The sequence below is a fragment of the Marmota monax genome, unplaced genomic scaffold (assembly GCF_021218885.2).
Source record: "Marmota monax isolate L192 unplaced genomic scaffold, Marmota_monax_Labrador192_F-V1.1 WCK01_AAM20220418_F8-fsc00080, whole genome shotgun sequence".
Classification (NCBI taxonomy): domain Eukaryota; kingdom Metazoa; phylum Chordata; class Mammalia; order Rodentia; family Sciuridae; genus Marmota; species Marmota monax.
In genome coordinates, this window is record NW_026694750.1 from 5,304,673 (window position 1) to 5,323,303 (window position 18,631).

An 18,631-nucleotide genomic window follows, 5' to 3' on the forward strand; every position below is an offset into this window, starting at 1 on the left:
GTCCCCAGGAGCAGGTTACCCCCGAAGTACAGTAGGGGGGAGGCAGGGAGAGGAAGGAGCAGAGGACGTGCTCTCCCCTCCCCTTTCTCTGGTCCGCCTCCGCCCAGGTCTTCTGTTTCCTTTTCATTTACAGCTCAGGGGCAGGAGAAGGAGGGTCATCCCGAAGCCCTGGCCAGGCCCGCTGATGTCCAAGTGGCCTGGGGGTCACTGTGCTCATGGGCACCACGTCAGGGTTCCTGAGGGCACACTCAGGCTGACCTTCGCCTGACCTCCGCCAGGTTCTTGCCACGGTGAAGGCTCCCAACATACCAGCTCTATTCTGAGCACATGGAGTCGTTAAGCTGGGGACCAGCCATTGGGCCAGGTGTGTCCCTGCAGCCGCGGCCTGTGCTGGCTCTGCAGGTCTCCGTTAGTGTCCCGGGGCGGGCTGGTGGGTAGTGGTGCAGGAGGGAGCCCCACCCCACTCATCTTCTGTGGCTCCATCTTCTGTGGCTGGGTTGCCAAGAAAGGATGCAGGAGACGGCTCATTGGTTGACTGTGTGCCTCTAGAACTCACAGTTCTGGAGGCCAGAGGCCCAAGGTCAAGGTGCCAGCAGACTCCGAGTCTGGCAAGGACTTGTTCCTCGCATTTAGTGGCTTCTTGCTATGTCCTCACCTGGCCACGAGCAGGCAGGTCACCAACCCTACTCACAACCTAACCCCAGAGAACCCACCCTGTCCTCACCATTGCCTGGGTGGTTAGGAGTCCACCTGTGAGTTCTGGGGACACAGGCATTCGGGCCACAGCACTCAACCCCACTTTGGCCTGACCTAGACTCGACTCAGGAGCTGAGGGTGGCCAGGCGGGTGGCCAGGCAGGAGGGCCGGCTGCGTGGGGGTCGGGAGGGCGCAGGCAGCTCTCTAGAGGCTGGACCCTGGGGCTGTAGCAAGGAGGAGAGGTTTTCGCTGGACTCCTGCTGGGGCCAGGGTGATCCCAGGTACTGTTCAGATGTCGCTTGGGCTAGCTCCTCAGCCACTGTGTGGGGCTGCTTTCATGGACTGGAACTGGATTGGAACCGACAGGGGCCTGCCAGGGTTAGGGCTCTGGACCACACAGCCGGGGGGAGCCGGGAATGCAGCCCAGGAGCTTTCTGTGACTCTGAGCTCCTCGGAAGTTACTTGGCCTCAGCTTCTTCCCAGCTGCACCACTCTAGGGCAGCTGTACGTGGCAGCCGAGCTCAGAGCCTTGCCCCCAGCTGCTGCTTCCAGGACTCTGGGCAGACACGGGCGGTGCCTCCCCTGCTTTGCTGGAATGAGGGAGAGGCTCAGGATGCAGCGCTTGAAGGGGTCAGCCGAGGCTGTGGGCTTAGCCCTTTGGGCCAGCCCCCATGGTGTGCCTGGGGTGGACTCTTTGGAGAAGCCTCGGTTGTCCCTGGGAAGCCTGTGGGTCTTTCCACCAGACCTGGCCTGGCTGGGACCCCCTTTCCACACACACCCCTTCTGAGCAGGCAGAACCAAGCTCCCTGCAGCAGTCACAGGAACTGCCCGCCCTGCTTCCTTCTGCACCCTCTCTGTGGGCCTGACCAGCCCTGTTAGCGTCCTGCTCGATGGACTGGGGAACTGAGGCCCACAGAGCCTGAGCCACTTGCTCCCAGGGTGCAGCAGGAAGTTCAGGTCACCTCTCTCCAAACCCTGGCTCTTCCCCATGAGTAGGCCCTGCATGGCGTGCCGAGGAACTGGAAGTGAGGAGGGAGGAGTGTCCCCTTCTCACCAGCAGAAGGGCTCAGGACTGTCAAGCGGGGCTCCTGCTGTGTGGGCCTGGCCTCCCTTGTCCTGCCTCCAAGCCTCTTCCCTGGTGCCCACATTCTCTTTCTCTCCCCAGCCTCCCCTCTGAGGCCTCCTTGCCCTCCTTGCTGCCGCAGGCTGGGCCACACTGGCAGATCCTGAGCTGAGAGGGCTGGGCCCACAGCCTGCCTGCACCTTGGAGAGTGAAGGGAGAGACCTCCCCAGCCCCTGTGGCCCTCCCTGAGCCATGGGACCCGCACACCCCCACCGCAGTCCTGTGCGGAGGGCTTCTAAGAGGTGGGTTAGAGCAGGCTGGATTCCCACCCGTCCCCAGCCACGACCTGTTGTGCCAGGAAGCTGGGAGACAGGGTGGGAATCAATGAGCTCCTGGAAGCAGACGCTGCTGGAGACGACGTATTGCTGGCCGCAGCGTGGCCTGCAGGCCTGGCTCAGGGCCCCAGGGGAGGCTGGGCCACGGGGCAGGGAGGACAGAGCTGTGTCCACCCACCCTGGACCCTCTGCCTGCCCCTGCCGTGCCCCAGGGGCCTGGCCTCCTGCCGGGCAGCTGGTCCTCAGGCTGGGTGGCTGTTGGGCAGGAGCCTGGGCGAGGGCTGGCCGAGGCTGGGTCCTCTGGGGAGAACTGAATTCAGGCTTTTAGATGGTGGCTGTGGGCAGGCTGGGCTCCCCTAACCTGACCAGTGCCACAGGCACGCAGCCCTGTGGGCAGCAATAGGCACATGCAGCGCATCTGGGAGGCTGGGCGGCCAGTGGTTGGCTCCGTCATGGATCCAGCAGTTGCCGTGAAGCTCTTGGCTGTGCAGGGCAACACCCCATCTCCATCCTGGATTAATCCACCAGTGGGTTAACACATTTGATGGTGTTATTGGGAGGTGGTGGACACTGCAGGAGCTGGGCTGAGTTGAAGGAAGTGGGTCATTTGGAAGGGTCTCTCTCATCTCCACCCCTTCCTCTCTCTTCTTCCAAACTGCCCTGAGCCAGGGTGCTTTCCTCTACCACACCTTCTGCCACGGTGTTCTGCTTTACCTCCGGCCACAGCATGGAGCCAGCTGACCATGCACTGACCCTCTGAACCAGTGAGCCAAAATAATAAATCTTCCTCCTCCGAATCGTCTTTCTCGGGTACTCTGTTGTACCCACGAGAAGCTGACTAGTGCAGGATCTGAAAGGCAGACGGTGTCCTGGCTGGGCTCCTGCCCCTGGAGAAGATTTGGGGAAAGAGATTCAAGGCAGTGACCTTGGGGTCCTGGAGCATTCCTACCTCCCTGGTGCCAAAGCTGGAGCAGGGAGATGCCCCACCTGCAGTGTCCAGGGAGCGGCCAGCTGCCTGGGAAGACAGGCCCTGGTCTTCCCGGCTCAGGCTGCCCCCCGCGGTCAAGCCCCTGACAGCGCCTGCTCAGCCCCTCCCGGCCACTCACCGTTTCCTCCACACCAGGAGGAAAGTTGGAGTCCAGGGGGAGCAAATGAGTCTACAGGTAGGAAGTGCACCCCTTGCCTCTTCAGGGTGTGGGGCTCGTGTGCCCTCCCAGAGGGCCTGGCTGAGTGGCCTGCTCTCCATGCCTCTTGCAGGGACACAGCCTGCAGCGTCTCAGCCATTGCTCAGTGCCCCTCTTGGCCTCTCAGCCCCCATCTCCCCCTCGTCAGGCTGGAGAGTGGTCGTGGGCACACGGCTCCAACTTCATAGGACATAATGGTGACTTTGATTCTTGCTTGCCTCGGAAGAGAATTCTAATCTTATTTTCATTACAAGGAAATTTTAAATGAGAGTGACATCTGCTTCCTGTGTACACGTGGACTGGCCTTGTCCTGGTCCTGTCCTGGTGGGCACCACACTGACCAGTGATCAAGTCTGCTAATGAGGCAGAGGGGTGGGCCGGCAACCCAAGAGCTCCTCCTGGGCCACCCCTGGGTGGGACGATTCACCCCTTAAACTGTCACCTGTGGGTTTCCGGAGTCAGAGAACCAGCGTGGAATTGCCAATGTCTTACTTGCTGAGATAGACGTTCAAAGAGTCCCTTCTAACCCTAACCTACCCCTGCCTCACCAGATCGTAAAAGAAGGAGTACTTAGGGCCCAGACGAGGGCGGACGAGGTCAGTGGGGAGCGTGAGGCTGTGCCTGGTTGAAATATCGGTGGCAGGATGAGGAGGGCGGAGGCTGTGTGGTGGCTTCCCCAGGACCTGTGTCGGGGTCAGAACTGTCCTCTGCAGCTCAGAAAGCAAGTGGATGTTCTGGTGGCTTTTACCTTTTCTGCCATGGTGGAAAGGCGTGGGGCCAGGCTGGGCCTTGTGGCCCCCCACAGGCCGCACTCGCTGGGAAAACAAGGGGGGTGTCGAGTGCTGGCTGGAAGAGGAGCCCGGCCTCCCCGGGGCCAAGTTCCTGGCCAGGGTGCACCTGGTCCTCAAAGCTCAGTTTCCTCTAGGAAACGGCTTTGTGAGTGTGCCCTTGAGTGTGCCATGGGTGTGCCTGTGGGTGTGCCCTGGGCATCCTCCGTGGGCTCTGCCGATCGCGCCTCCTCTCAGCAGCCCTCCTCCTCCTCCTCGGTGGCCGGGACGGGCAGGGGGAGGTGGTTACGATTCTCTCTTAAGTGGTAGGTGGGGGGTGCGGACCAGACCCCCCAGAAAGAGGCTCCACGTAGTCGCCGGACACCTCCGTCGTCTCCAGAGCCTTAGGGCTTTGGTACGACCTAAAGGAGAGCTTTGAGGGCGGCTTGTGGGGAGATGCCCCAGCCCCAAAGTGGGCTGCAGCTCTGCCTGAAGACATGTTGGGAGGAATTGATGGCAGGACCTGAAGGCGCTGGAGCCCAGCTGGGAGCTGGGCGAGGAGCTGATGGGCTGGTGTTTGTGGTTCCAGAATGAGGAGGACGCCTCTGGCCCCGCACTGGGGGAGATGCAGGGCCTGGGTCTGCGTGGTTACCAGCCCGGCCACTCCTCCTTTCCAGCCTCCACCAGACCTCGCCCCAGCCTCCTTCTGTGAGCCAAGGTCAGGAGAGCCCCAGGGAAGGCTCTGGAAGGAGTGGGTGGGCTTGGGCACAGGCCTGGGTCCTCCTGGCTCAGAACCGTGGTCCTCACTCTGCCCAGCTCCCTCTGCTGGGAAAGGGCCCCAAGGGACACTCTCTAACCTTGGGTGCCCCCCTTGGGAATGCTCCTGGGTGACTCTGGTGGAGTGACTTCGAGACCTCGTTCCCAGCACTGTGGAGTCCACGGTGGCCTGCGTGCGGGCCAGCCTGCTTCCCTGGAATCTGGAAACCGAGCCCTGTTCATGGCGGTAGCAAGAGGCTTCGTGAGGCTTCGTGGGGGCTGACAGCTGCCCTGTGTTGGGCCAGTTATCCCCCAGGGCTCTGGACACCGCAGCCGCTGTGTCATGGCAAAGTGCCAGCTGTGAGATGGGACGAAGGTTGACATCTCCTGAGGAAAAGGACCCTGGCCACCTTGGTTCAGCCGGTCTTTGAGGTAACAAGGAGCCACTGGGTGCCAGGGTCCTGCAGAGCCCGTCCGTTTGGGCTGCTCACAGCTCAGCCAGTGTCCTGCAGGGAGCTGCTGACCAGGCGTCTCACTGAGGGGTCAGAGTCATGAGGAGTGTGAGCACCAGGAAATGGGGGGTCCTGGGCAGAAGCCCAGGCTTCATCTGTCCAGCAGGGAAATCAGGAGCCACTGTGTGCTGGTGGGTGTGGACAGGCCTGGGTCCAGGGAGGACCAGTTCTAGGTCCACCTTGCTTGTCGTTGCCTCCATCACATGTTCCGGAGCCGGGTGAGAACCACTGACCTCTAAAGCCAGCCTTGCCGCCCTCCTCCAGGGCCTGCTGCTCAGGGTGCCGCGGGCAGGGGCTCCTGCACTCCTGGGAGCCCCAAGTCCTGGCAGGGCAGAGTGCTTTGGTGGGAGGGGGGCCCTGCATTCCCCCGGGACAGAGGGGACAGCGTGGCTGTCCCGGCGCTCAGCCCTGCGCAAAGGAAGCCAAGGAAACAGGATGCGGGGGAGGACCAGGGATCTTCTTCCTCCTGGAGGAGTGGACCTGGTGCCCGTCTGCAGCGTTTGTTGATCATTTAACAGGAGAGCCGGCTCTGTGCTGCATGGTTGGGCCCACTGAACACTGGAGTTTCTTGGTCTGAAGCCGCTGGCAGTTTTCTCCAAAGCTAAACTGCTGAAGGTGGCGGCCGAGCTCTGAGGAGCACTTGGGTGTGAAGGGCGAGTCCCAGCCCACTCCGTGCCCTGGCCTGGCTTGCTCTTGAGGACTCTGGCTCTCCCCTCTCCTCTCACCGCTCTGCCCCGCTTCACGATCTGGCTTTGGGCACTCCTCTGCAGCAGCGTGGGCACCATGGCCAGCCCAGGCTCGCCTCTCCTGGATCTACCCGCCTTCTGGACAGAGCCACTCTGCTCCTGTTTTCTATTAGCAGGGAGGGCCCCCTCCTCCATCTCAGTTGGATCAGGGGTGGGACAGCCCCTTCCGGCCTCACCACTCGCTCCAGGAGGGGTAGGTGTGGTACCCAGGACTGGCCCACCAGTTCTCCTTTGGGTTTTCCACGCTGACTGGAGGCATGGCCCACGCTGGCCCAAGGAGCGCCCATCCTGGACTTTTGCTAGCATTGCTTGGTCAGAGAAAGTCTCCTGGTCCCACCTCAAAGCTGGTGGAACCTGGGTCTGCTGCATGGGGGAGCGGGGGGTGAGCCTGCCGGAGGGTGAAGCCAGGGGTGGCAGGCAGAGCTGAAGGACGGGGGGAAACTGAGTCACAAAGGATGTGGCTTGGTGGTCACATCCTTTCAGGGTGCAGGATTGGCCATCTTAGGCCTGTCCAGGAACGGTCAGTGACATCAGCCAGAATCCCCAGGAGGCCTGAGCAGGTTGGAGCTGTGTTTCTAGGCAACCAAGGAGAGCCCTGATTCATCCAGGTCCCGCATCTGAATCTCCGGCTGCCAGGTGGAGGGAGGGGCTCCGGGCACTAGGGAACCCCCTTTCATTCCAGGGGTGTCAGATCTGCTTCTGTCAGGGACCAGGAGTGCTGCTGTCCCTCGCCATGTCTCTGGGGCTTGGCTCCTGCCCAGCCTGCTGTTCTCTGGGCAGGACTGGAGGAGCGTGGTAATGGTTGAGCCTGGTTCAGGGGGCAGGCCTGTGGTCCTGCGGGTGGGGCCAGGAGGTGGGCGCGTGCTGGAGACCACCTCCCCATTTACTTCCCAAGAGACTCTTTGGTCTGGCTTGTGAGTCTGATGTCCAAAGAACACATGGGTTTTTCATTTTTTTGTTTTTGGTACTAGGATTGAACCTGGGGTGCTTTACCGCTGAGCCACGGACCTCTTTGTCCTTAGCCCTTTTTATTTTGAGACAGGGCCTTGCTAAATTGCTGAGGCTGGCCTCCAATTTACAATCCTCCTGAGTCACTGGAATTACTGGTGTGCGCCACCACGCTAGCCCCTCCGAGACCTCTGTAAAGCTCACACTAAAGAAACAAAACAAAACAAAACAACAGATGATATTTCTAGAGAACCCAATGGAAGGAACCTGAGTAGGGAATTGGGAGTCAAACTGATACCTAAGTCCCTTTCTATTGCCCTGGCATGACCTCTGCATTGAGTACCACTCCAAACTGAGCCCAACCTAGAAATTTCCAAGCTGTGAATTCAGGTGGAAAGATCTCAACAGATGGGACAGGCCACGCACAGAGGGCAGAGTTGGCTTTGGGAGTTCCTGAGAAAGGAGCTCAGGCATCATATGGCATTAACTGGCTTATAAGACCATTTGGTGGCGGAGGAAGCGACTCCGATGGAAGCCTTGGGAATGACCAGGAGGGTGTTCTGTTGAACTCGGGGCCCCCTCTTGGGGGTCAGCGACTAGAACCAGAAAGGCCCCTGCTCTGAGCACAGTGTACGTCCACTGCCTTCCCTCTTCCTTAAGGGCGTACGGTCCCCTGAGCTAGACCCTGAGTACTGTGGGACCTGGGATGCCAGGAGCCTGGGGACTGATGTGCACCCCCAGTAGAGCGGGAGACCCAGGTGTCAGGTGCAGGTGCCCCAGTGCTCAGCACCCCACAGCCTGCCCTTTGCTCCACAAACCCTGTCCCCGATGTCAACAGCTAGACAACAGCTTTAGCAGCAAGTTACTCCTGCATAAATGCAGTACCACCAGCCCACATGAAGTCACAGGTATCCCCATCCTGCCCTGCAAGGGAAGACCCCCATCTGTCCCTGTGGCCCAGATTCTAAAACCAGCCACCTACGGCACACCCTGTTTAACGCAGCAGGAAAGGAAGGGAGGAGGATACCCATGTACGTCGCCCATCCCTCCTTGCATACCTGTCCTGGGGCTGAGCATCAAGAACCTTTAGGCCAGCGGATGGCTCTGCTGTCTGGGCCAGCATGGCCCATCCTGGCTGGCCTCTCTCATGGTCTGGAGCCCTGGCTGGGCTTTTGGGCTCTGTTCCATGTAGTATCATCTTCCTGTAGGCTGGTGTGGGCTTGCTTGATCTTATGGAAGATTCAGGGTCCCAAAAGATCCCTGTGCTAATCTGAGCTCTTAACCCGGTGGACTGACTTGGCCTTTGCTGCTGGTGTGTCTGAGCTCTGTGTGGTCCTTACTCGGGTTGTGTAGGTTTTCATCAACACTATCACAAGATACTGCACGACAGGCAGCAGCCCCCAAGTCCTGTGAGCCCCAGGGTACTCTCTCAGCCCTATTTCCCTTTTTATTCGGAATCAGCTACCCCAGCCAACATGGTGTGATGGTTGTGTTTTCTCTTGGGCACAAAGACCTCGAAGCCAGCAGAGCCTACTGTCATGGGAGGAAAAGCAAGAATTACAAAGCTTGCAGGTGTCCTGGGGTGCAGCAGCCTTGCACGGGGCCCGGGGTGCCTACCTATGGGAGGACTGGGTGTGAGGCCCGTCCAGCAGGTCAGCAGGTCAGCCCTCAGCCTTGCGTGCCACTGGCTTCCCTTGGTACCCAACCAGTCCCCACTGGCTTTGAGGCTCCATTGCTCTGGATGACAGGTTGCCTCTGGGTGAGGGGTGTGAAGTCCACATGTCACACTGTTGTTGAGGGCCACAGCCGAGTCGGGATGATGCATGGCATTTTTGCCAGAAGTAGTGGTTGAGAGGTGACGCCAGCGAGCCATTAAGATGATGACTTTTGAGTTCTCGCGGAGTTCTCATTGAGTTCCAGTTGAGCTCTCGCGGGGATTCCTGAAGAGTTCGCATTGGTTGGGGAAGTGCCGAAGGAGGGATTTCCGGTTGGTGGTTCCTGGAGGAGCCGCGCAGCGTTCGAGAGAGTTCCCGGGGAGCGTGTGTGGAATGTGCTGGTGGAGTTCAGAAATAAAGTTTGTTCCTGCTTCAGTGGCTCGTGATTTGTGCCCAGCCAGACTGCAGCACACTGTCACCTGGCTTCTTTGTGCAATGAGTCCCTTTGCCAGGCCAGGAGCAGCACTGTGGCAAAGCCATGGAGACAGCTGGCAGTTCCACAGGTTGGTGGTAACCGGGCAAGACCCGTATTTGGAATAAACCCCTGTTCCTGTGCAGACGGCTGGTTTCCCCCTGCCTGGTGGAAGAGTCTGCTTCTCCCAGGGTGTGTGCCCTTGTGAGCCCAGTTAATGTCTCCTGCCCGTGGCCAGGGTGGGCCCAGACCTGCCCTGGGGAGAGAGAGCAGGGCATGGAGCTGGCACATAATCTCTACCTCTGCCTCCGCATCACCGTGTCCGTGAACTCCGCGCTGGGGTGGCTGGGGAGAGGATCCCGTCACCCTCAGAATGGGGTGGCTTTTCCACCCATCATCCAGGGCCTCCGCTGCAGTGGGGACCAGAGGTCCTTGCCTTCCAGGCCCATCCTGGGAGGCTCAGTCCCCACCCTCCTGGCCTTGTCTTCCCAAGAGGCACCACTGGACCAAACCTTCCCGCCTTCCCCTGTTTGTTGTGCACGAGTGTCTTCCACTCCATCGAGGACCCAGTGGGAAATGAGCTGCACTGTTGGAAGTTCTGCCCACGGAGAAACGTCCCTTTCCACCCGACCTCAGGGCCTCCCAGTGCCTGCTGGGGTGGTGCCAGCCTATCATGCAGAGCCCAGAAACCAGGCTCCATCTCCTTCTTCCTCAGCCACCTGGTCAGAGGGACACCCTGAGACACCGGTGGCTGCAGGGGAGCTGGCAGGGGCATTGCAGCGGGTGCCCTGGAGTGTGAGGCCCTCCTGGGGCAGTCTCCTGCTCTCCAGGGGCTGCTGCTTGGCCGGGCCCTGGGTTTGGCCCAGCAGACTGGGCCCGTCTGGTTACATCTGGTCCCCGAGGGATCTTACCTAGACCCATGGTCTCCGTGGGGCCTGGGAGCAACTGCTGAGCCGTGTCCCTCGAGGAGGAGGCTGTGTTTTCCGTGGAGCCCAGGACTGCACTGTGGTCCCCTGCAGTGCCTCTTTTTTCCGTCTCCCAGAGGCCCAGACTGTGGGCACCGCCAGATCCCAGGGATCATAGGTGCCCGGGGCAAAGCTGCTTTTCCTGCAGCCCCACAAGCCAGCAGCCTCCTCCTGCTTGGCCCCTGGGGTGTTCTTGGGTTGGGGCCAGTGGGGGAGTCTGCCAGCCTCAGAGCTTGGGTCTTCCAGCCGTACGCGAGGAACTGCGGAAAGAACCACTTGAGGTTCGTGAGCCGCAGGGGTGATGACTCAGGCTCAGATTCCCCCATAGCCTGACCTCCCTATGTCCTTGCCATGACTGGGGCCTGCAGTCTCAGGGATGAGCATCAGCATAAAGCCACCGCTTTGGAATACCACAAAGGTCTGGGTATTTCCTCCCCCAGGGACAGTGCACTGACCTAGGGGACGGTGAGGAGGAAGTTGGCAGCGTGGACCTGCAGTGCTGCAGGGGGTCATGCAACAGTAGACGCTGTTATCCCTGTGTCCACTTCCCAGTGTGGCCTTGCAGCTTCTGCCATCAGAAGGAGTCTACATCCCCTTGAACATGGGGTGGCCTTGTGATTTGCTTTGATCAACAGACTGTCCTGTAAGTGACATTGTGCCAGTCCCGAGCCTCAAGCCGTCTTGCCTACCTTCCTTCTTTCTCTCAGGACCCTGCCTCCTCCAAACAGGTGCCAGCAAGCCGCAGGATGAGACCAGGTGCAGCACAGACCAGCAGCCCAGCTGAGGCTCCGGACCATCAGGGAGGCCAGCCAGGACGGGCCAGGCTGGCCTGGTGAGCAGAACCACCAGCTGCCCTGAAGAAGTCTGACAGCCACACAGGATTGTGATTTGAAGCCACTAAGTTTTGGAGTGGTTTGTTATGCAGGGATTGTAGTGGACTAGCAGCCCAGGTGGTGTCTCCATTCAGGCCTCTGCTCCCCAGGACTAGAGAGTTGGTCCATCTATCAATCATCTATCTATCTATCTATCTATCTATCTATCTATCTATCTATCATCTGTCCACCATCATCCATCTATTACTTATTTATTTTGTTACACAGATCAAATAGGACCACCAAGGACCGTCCACCTGTTTCAGTGCCAGGTCCCTTGAGCTGCTGTCCATGCTGCAGATTCAGGGAGTTAAGCCACTTGGATCAGCATTCAGGCCGAGCAGTCCCACCCTGCCTCCTGCAGGCTGGCTGCCTTGCTCTGGAAGCCAGGTCCTTGCTCCGCCTTGGTAAAGAGTGGACCCTTGGGCTCTGCCCTTGGACGCCAGGGGACCTTTGCTCCCATTGGACCAGGTCAGAAGACCAAGCCCAGGTCTCACTGCCCTGGAGTGCTGAAGCCTCTCCTGCTTCCAGGTTTCAGTAGAAGAGAATCGAGCCCAGGCTTGCTGGGTTAGGGCTTCATTGTAGGGTGCTGGGTGGCCTCAGGGGTCATCAGGAAGCCTGAGAAAACAGACTCAAGGCTGTGTTTCCAGAAAAGACTTTGAAGTGACTGCACAGGATTGGACTGGAGGGGCTGCTGCCTGGTGAAGGTCAGGAGGCTGCCGGGGGAGCCAGGTGCTCTGGCCTGCCGCCCAGCTGAGCACCACAAGGGCATCTGGTGGTGGGTCCTATTATTCCTTGAAATGCAGCTGCAACAGCTTTTGGGAAATTAAGTTTTTAGTTTTCTAGCTTCCATGATCCAGGACAGGACACTTAGACAGGTGGAACAGAGGGCCAGGGATTCCCCGATCCACAAACCAGTGACTCCCTGGAGAGTGCACTTCCTGTGACTTTCCAGAGCTAAATGCTCACTCACTCACTCACAGAGAAGAGCTTCCTGCTGTGAGTAAAATGTTGCATATGTCTGAGGCCCTAAAAAACAAAAAGAAGAAGGGAGAGGGTGGCATGCTGCCTGATTTGAATTCTAGTCTGTCACCCTGTGGGCAAGTGACTTCATTTTGGGGCCTTGGTTTTCATCTGTAAAACGGGCTTCATCACGTCCCACCCTTGACAGAGCTGTCAGGAGGATGAAAGGCCGTAATGCTCGCGAAGCCTCCAGACATTGCCTGTTCAGAACGTGCGTGTCCTCACCGTGGTTGTTGTCATTGTTATTATTGTTAGTTGCTGCAGTCAGCCTTCGGGTGCCCGTCCTGCACATAATCAATATGGTGCTTAAACCAAAACTCTCACGCACAGCGTGTCAGCCAGCCGACGAGAACCATTTAGAGGAGGGAAAGTCTATCTGGGGCTCACGGTTTCAGAGGACCATAGCGACGCCACGGCTCTGGCCCAAGTGAGGAAGCTGCTCTGCTCATGGCGGCCGGGAAGCAGAGTAGGGAGGGAGGAGGGCTGAAGGGAAGATGCCTGCCCCCTCCAGGGCCGCCCCAGTGGCCCTCCTCCTGCCACACCGCGCCTGCCTGCAGCTGCTACCCAGGCAGCTCATCCTAACTACGACGGACGGTCAGGTCACGGCTCTCGTAACCCAATCCCCTCACCTCTGAACATTCCTGCATTAGCACAGCAGCTTTGGGGGCATCTCTCATCCAAACATAACATGTGACAATTTGACTCATTAGTGAGTGAGTTAGTTAACTAGCATCAAGTGAAAAGCAGCTGGTTTGAAGAGCAAGTCAGGAGCAGAGGGGCTCCTATTAGTCCGGGGAGGCGGGCTGGCCGGAGCTTGCTGAGATGGGAAACCCTTGATGGCCCAAAGGGCAACACTGTGACCTTGGGGGCCAGCTTCTCCACAGGAGAACATAATTCCCTTTACCAGTTGCTAAAGGAAAAAGCCCTCACCTCGCTGCCTGCAGAACGCATGAGTCCTGGGCCACTGGGCGCCGTGGGGAAGTCGGTACCTTCTCCAACGGATGCCATGGGGAAGTGGGCTTACCTGCAAAGCGGGAGGCCTCTGCAGCTCCTCTCTCCAAACTTGGGACACAACATTATTAATAAGATGCAGATATGAAGTTCCTACTTCTCATAAGGACAGAGGGGAGACCCCATGAGGTGACTACGGATTTTGCTACCTTTAAAGAGAGAGAAGGAGAAGCTCCCGGGAGGAACGTGGGTGTCCTGAGCCGGTCACCTGGCAGAGTCAGCAGGCTCTGGTTCTGCTGAAGCCCTGGGTCTGAGTGGTCAGGGAGCGGGGCAGTGGGAGCAGCCGCGCTGGCCCCACTGTGGGTGAGAGACGTCCTGGCAGATGGCGGACAACAGGGTGCTGTCCCACTGTCTTCTTCCCTAATTTCCCAACCAAGTGGAGCCTCTGCAGCCCCAAGGCCACCTGAACACATTGTGGAGAACTTAGACATGTTTACCTGAAGGTGCACAGAATCCTTCAACGCAGGGCGGGTCACACAGTGTGGAAAGTGGGGGCGCTTCTCAGCTGTGTTGGTCAGGGGACACTGAACGTCTCCTCTGCTTTGGCCTGGTCCGCTCCTCCCAGCAGAGGCCCCAGGAAGACCGGCAGAGGGAAGCAGAGGCGCGTCATCACAGTGACTGACACCCTGCTGGTCTCTGGCTAGCTGGGCTGACCTGAGGGGGTCTCCCCAAAGCCCCAGCCCCAGAGCTGAGTCATAGGTCTTAGCATTTGTGTGGGATCGAGGCCACATCGGCCCACGCCGGCCAGTGTCGGTGCAGAGGAGGTTGAGCTGCATTCCTAGAGGGATTTTTACCCCAAGGTGTCAAGGAGGAGGTCTCTAGGTTTGGGTTCTCACCAACTCTGCCCTCCTCATCCAGAGGGTGAAGGGGTGAGCCCGGAGGAGATGCCCATCCCCGAGGGCAACCTGGTTCGAATCGTCATTTCCTACCTCTCTAAGCTTTCTGCCTTATCCGATTTTGCACTTTATTTATGTTTCTATTTCTTTGCAGACCTGGAGGTGGAGCTGGAGGTGGAATCCGGGGCCTCTAGCATGCCGGGCACGCGCTCTACCCCCGGAGCTCCTACCACAGCCCCTGCCTTGAGCTCTTGATTCCTGAACACTTATTGTTACTCTTCTTTAAATAGACCCAGGTTTTAGCTAAGTAAATTCATTTCAAAAGGGGCACTTGCACGGGTGTGTGTGTGTGTGTGTGTTATTGCTGTAAGTGAAATAGTTGAACCTTTCCAGAAATAGAAGGCGACTGTAAAAAGAAACTTAACAAAGATAAAGCAGTGTTTTCCACTGTCACGAATCTAGCTCTTACCTGAGACCAGCCTTTGTTTCCAAAGGCTGTTTTCTTTCTGCCTCTGTGGATGCTCAGGCTTCTTGAGCCCTGTAGTCGCTGGTAGAGTGCATCCCTCTGTGGTAACCTTGGTCCCATTTCCAGGCTCTAGACGAGGTAGACATCACCTTGTAGCGAGCCGCACCGGTGTCCTGACACCTGCCCCAGTGTGCTCGCTGCTAGACCACGCTCCTTCCTCCAGGACTCACACGTGGGGGCCTCTTGGACCTGACCAGTCTGTCTCCTGGCTAGCTCTCTGAGTAACATGAGCGCCTGTAAGGCTGGTTTCTAATGAAATTCCTAAAAGAAATTGACTGGAACAAAATAACCCATGGTGAACCAAGCCTCTCCCTCTTGAAAATAAGCAAAGCTTCTATCCCAGTTTTAAGAACAAGCTCCCCGTGGGAAACACTGATGTTAATATCGACGGAGCAGATCTCACGATCTCACTCATCTTCTTGGATGCTCTGAACCGTGACCTACAGTCACTGGAGAAAGGCTGGACTGCATTCAGAAGAGTTTACTTACTGAGGCCGAAGGAAGGTTATATGCAGAGGAAGGAAGGGAGGAAGGAGGGAGGGAGGGAGGAAAATAAAACTTCTAGAGACAATGGTTGAACAGAAGGGGATTCTCTACTTACTGCTCTGTGGTGACCCAGTTAGAGGACCGTCGGTTTCATGTCCTCTGCTGGGAGAAGTCACATTCCCAGATGCCCCGGTGGTTGGATTAGGCCAATGGGATGTCGGGGGTCAAGCACTGCTTCCACACTCAGCCACAGCCATGACGGCCACCCAGGGCCATCCATGGCCACCCATTCCTCTGGCAACCTCCAAGTCCAGGCATTAAGTCCATGGCACAAGGAGCCCGGAGTCCTGAGCTAAGCTGGAGGAGGACCAAAAGGGCCATCTGCCTTTCTCTGTGCGATGGAATGCGAGGGGTGTGAACTGTTAACAAGGCGAAGCCACTGAGGTGTGGACCTTCATTGTCTGAGACTTTAGTTAACTATCCTAACTTGTCCATGCAGCTAGATAATCCCATTGACCAGGACATACCCCTCGTTGCTCATCATGGTTAGTGAAGATTGGGTGGGAGGGCAATGCAGGCTAACCAGGCCCTTGATTGGTGTCTCCTCGGTGGTCGGAAGCATTGCCCACTACATCAGTGGGGGCAGGACACAGCTCCCCTGTAGGCTAGCCTTTCTGGGGTTGGGGTCCCCTCTCAGCCAATCTCATGGTTGGCTTTGCCCAGGGCAGACCTCAGCTCATTCTGAAAGCCACCGTCTTCCCTTGATCCCTTTCCAACCTGTCACATTGGAGTCAATGAGGCCAAGCTTCAAGTCTGGGGTTGATCGGGTCCCTCCTGGCCCCCGCCCTGCCTCAATCTAAAGCTGGTTTCCGGGAGCGTTTGCAGTGGGCGCCCTCCTGGTCAGGCCTTGGTTCAACCGTCCAGCCCCATCGTGGGGTGAGGTGTCTGCTCAGTATTGTGCAGGTCAAGCGTCTCTTCTGGGTTGTCCTGACTTGATCATGTCCCAAACTCAAACCACAGACGATGTCCTTAATCCCAGGACTCAGCAGAGCCACGTGAATTCAGTTCCTTCATGGAGCATGGGAGGGGCCCTGTGGTCCCTCCAGCTCCGTGAAAGTGTGTTGAACAACTGCAGAGCCCGGGGAGGGGGGATGCTGTAAGCAATACCCCACTCCTGGCTGCTTGCCAGAAGTCCCATGCAGGGAGTCCCATGGTGTCCATGGGGGCAAGGCGGTCTTGCGTTTGGAAAGTGGCCACCGCTCTGACACGGCTGGCCCTGTTATGGAGCCCTAGCCCCAGGCCTGCTGCTCTGCATGTCCTCGAGTCTGAGCAGCAGCTCTGGGTGGCAGGAGGGAGCTGGGTTTGTCCTTCCTCCCCAGGACTGGACATGCCATAGCTGTGATCCTCAGGGCATCTAGCTGGCCCCGGTGCCCCCGTGCCAGCTGGGCCAGAGCCCAGGTTGTGCCAGGTGGGGGGGATCCTTTGCCAACGTGGCACACTCAGGCAGACACCCCTTGTGGGCATGTGTGGGGTGCATCTCCCACCTGGCTGGTGCATGTGCCTGAGTGTGTGAGAGGGGCTGCCTGGGAGTCCTGTGGGTACGTGACAGTGTGACCGTGTGACCGTGTGTGACGCTGTGTGACGGTGAGTGTGTGTGTGAGTTGGCAGTGAGCGTGTGGCTGTGTAGATATGGGTGGGTGGAGATGCACGTGGGTATGTGAGTGGGTCGTGCAGGAGGGGGAGAATGTGCATCGTCCACTACATCACGTGTGTGGGGAGCAGGGGACCCTGGTGCAGGCCACTCCAGAAGAGCCGCCTGAGGCTGGAACTGGGCTCTGTAAGGAGAGGCTGCGGGCAGGGCGCAGGGCTGGTCCACCTGTGGGCAACCTAGCGGTGCCGGAGGGGTGGTCCCTGTGTCCACATGAGTCTCCCCAGAGCCTGTGAACAAGCTGAGGAAATAGACGGAGGATCAGAGAGGTTGGGCGAGGCATCCAGGCCCCCGGGCGTTTAAGTGGAGATGCTGTCTGAGGAGGTGTCCGGCTGGTGAATCCATGGGTCCCTTGGGCCAAGAACTGTTAGGTAGGATCTGGTAAAATGCAGGTGCACGAGGTCCCAGGAAGGACCTCAGTGTTGAGCCAGTTTCCTGGTAGCATCTTCCTCCGAGCTTCGGGAGCAGAGGAGATGCCTCGCTTGGAGGGAAGCGCCCCGCCCTGCCTCAGCACTCCCTGAGCCGCAGGAGGGGTGACCAGCCCCAACTGCCTGCAGAGCCCCGGACCCCCTCACCTCCAGGTCCCAGGTTGCTTGTGTGAAAAACTATCAGTCCACGCTCACAGCAAAATACAGGATTTGGGGTGGGTTTGGGGTGTTGCTCTTTGAGCTGATGGGATGCTGGACGGCACCCCTGGAGGCTGTGTGGAGCGTGAGGACCGGGGGTGAAGCGCCCACTCTGTGTCGGGGCTGCTGCGCTGAACCCTCCCCGACAACAGCTCTGGCTCCTCACGGCGCTTCTGGTCCCCGGCTTGCCACCTGGCCAGCCACCTGGAGAGGACGGTGGTGCTCTCATCACGGCGGTGACGCGCACCGAGCCGAGAACCAGCCGCGCGGCTCCTGCCCTGGATCTTCCTTGAGGGCTTTCAGGAAGGAGCTCCCCCCGGAGCCGGAGCCCTTGCTTTGCCCCTTGGTTCTGCTACCTGGGGAGCTGAGCAGGCCTGGCCCAGGCGGCAAAATGGGCAGAACCACCTCCTGGGGTTGCTTGGGAACAGTGTCTGGGGGCAGCGCGGGGCAGCCCTGGCTTCCTGTCTGGTCCCCCATCTCCTGGGCCTGCGCAGGGCCAGCGCTGGGTGGGCCTCTCGTCCACCTCTGCTCAGTCACTCGTCAGCCGTCTTCACCGCGGGCCTCCTCACCAGGCCCCGTTCTGAGTGCTCAGGACGCATCTGTGAGCAAGAGACCAAGGACTTGCTGACCCACCTTCCGCAACAGAGTGGGAGGGCATTGCCCACAGGGCCTGGGGCATCAGTGCTGGGGGGTGGCAGCAAACCATGGGGGTGCTGTGCTGGGCCCACGAGGAGATGGCACCTGAGCCGGTACCTGAAAGTGATGTGGGAACCACGTTGCAGGCATTATGGGGGAGAGCACCCCACGCAGAGGGAGCCGCTGGGGCAATGACCCTGGTGGGCACCTTCCTGCCAGGTTTGAGGAACAGCAGGAGGCCCATGCAGCTGGCGTGAGACCAGAGGATCATGGCAGGTGAACGGGGCAGACCTCTGGGACAGAGAAGGGGTGCTGGGTTCCCTCAGGGGGCTGGGCGTGACCAGCTGGGCATTGTGAACACGGCACCCCGTGGATGGGTTGGGGTCTGCTGCTGGGGCCAGGGCAGAGCAGAGAGCTCCAGCAGCTCCCTGAATTACAGCTGGAGGGGTGGAGCTGAGACTTGGAGCCACCTCCTTTGCCTGCTCTGCAGAATGATGCCTGAAACCAGGGGTCTGCTCACCCTGCTCCAGGTTGTATGTGAGGAGCGTTCCACTCAGAGAGGCACCCCAAGTACCCTGACCTTGTGAGGGCAGGAGGGGCACGGAGCCAGGAGCTTCCAGTTCCTCGAGTTTAGGTCCCAGACTTGCAGACGGCTTGCCTGTTGTGCAACACACATTGAGCACCTCCCTGTGTCAGGTCTGTGCTGAGCGTTGGTGATGCACAAGCAGCCCCAGCCTCAGAGCACAGGTCTTAGCAGGATGTGCACGGAGCTGTCACTTCCTGGCCATTTCCCGATCTCCTGGATGCG

The 18,631-nt window shown here is 58.9% G+C and overlaps 1 protein-coding gene across 1 annotated transcript; it reads right to left on the reverse strand.

Annotated features, from left to right (window-relative positions):
- Window positions 1–1,727: 1,727 nt before the first annotated feature.
- Window positions 1,728–14,667, reverse strand: LOC124079280 (uncharacterized). Its single transcript, XM_058572747.1, has 3 exons — window positions 14,311–14,667; window positions 10,046–12,000; window positions 1,728–9,390 (listed from the first exon to the last, which is right to left on the reverse strand). Exon 3 carries the CDS (start codon window positions 6,426–6,428, stop codon window positions 5,334–5,336), a length of 1,095 nt encoding a protein of 364 aa, XP_058428730.1. The 5' UTR covers window positions 6,429–9,390; window positions 10,046–12,000; window positions 14,311–14,667; the 3' UTR covers window positions 1,728–5,333.
- Window positions 14,668–18,631: the final 3,964 nt, after the last annotated feature.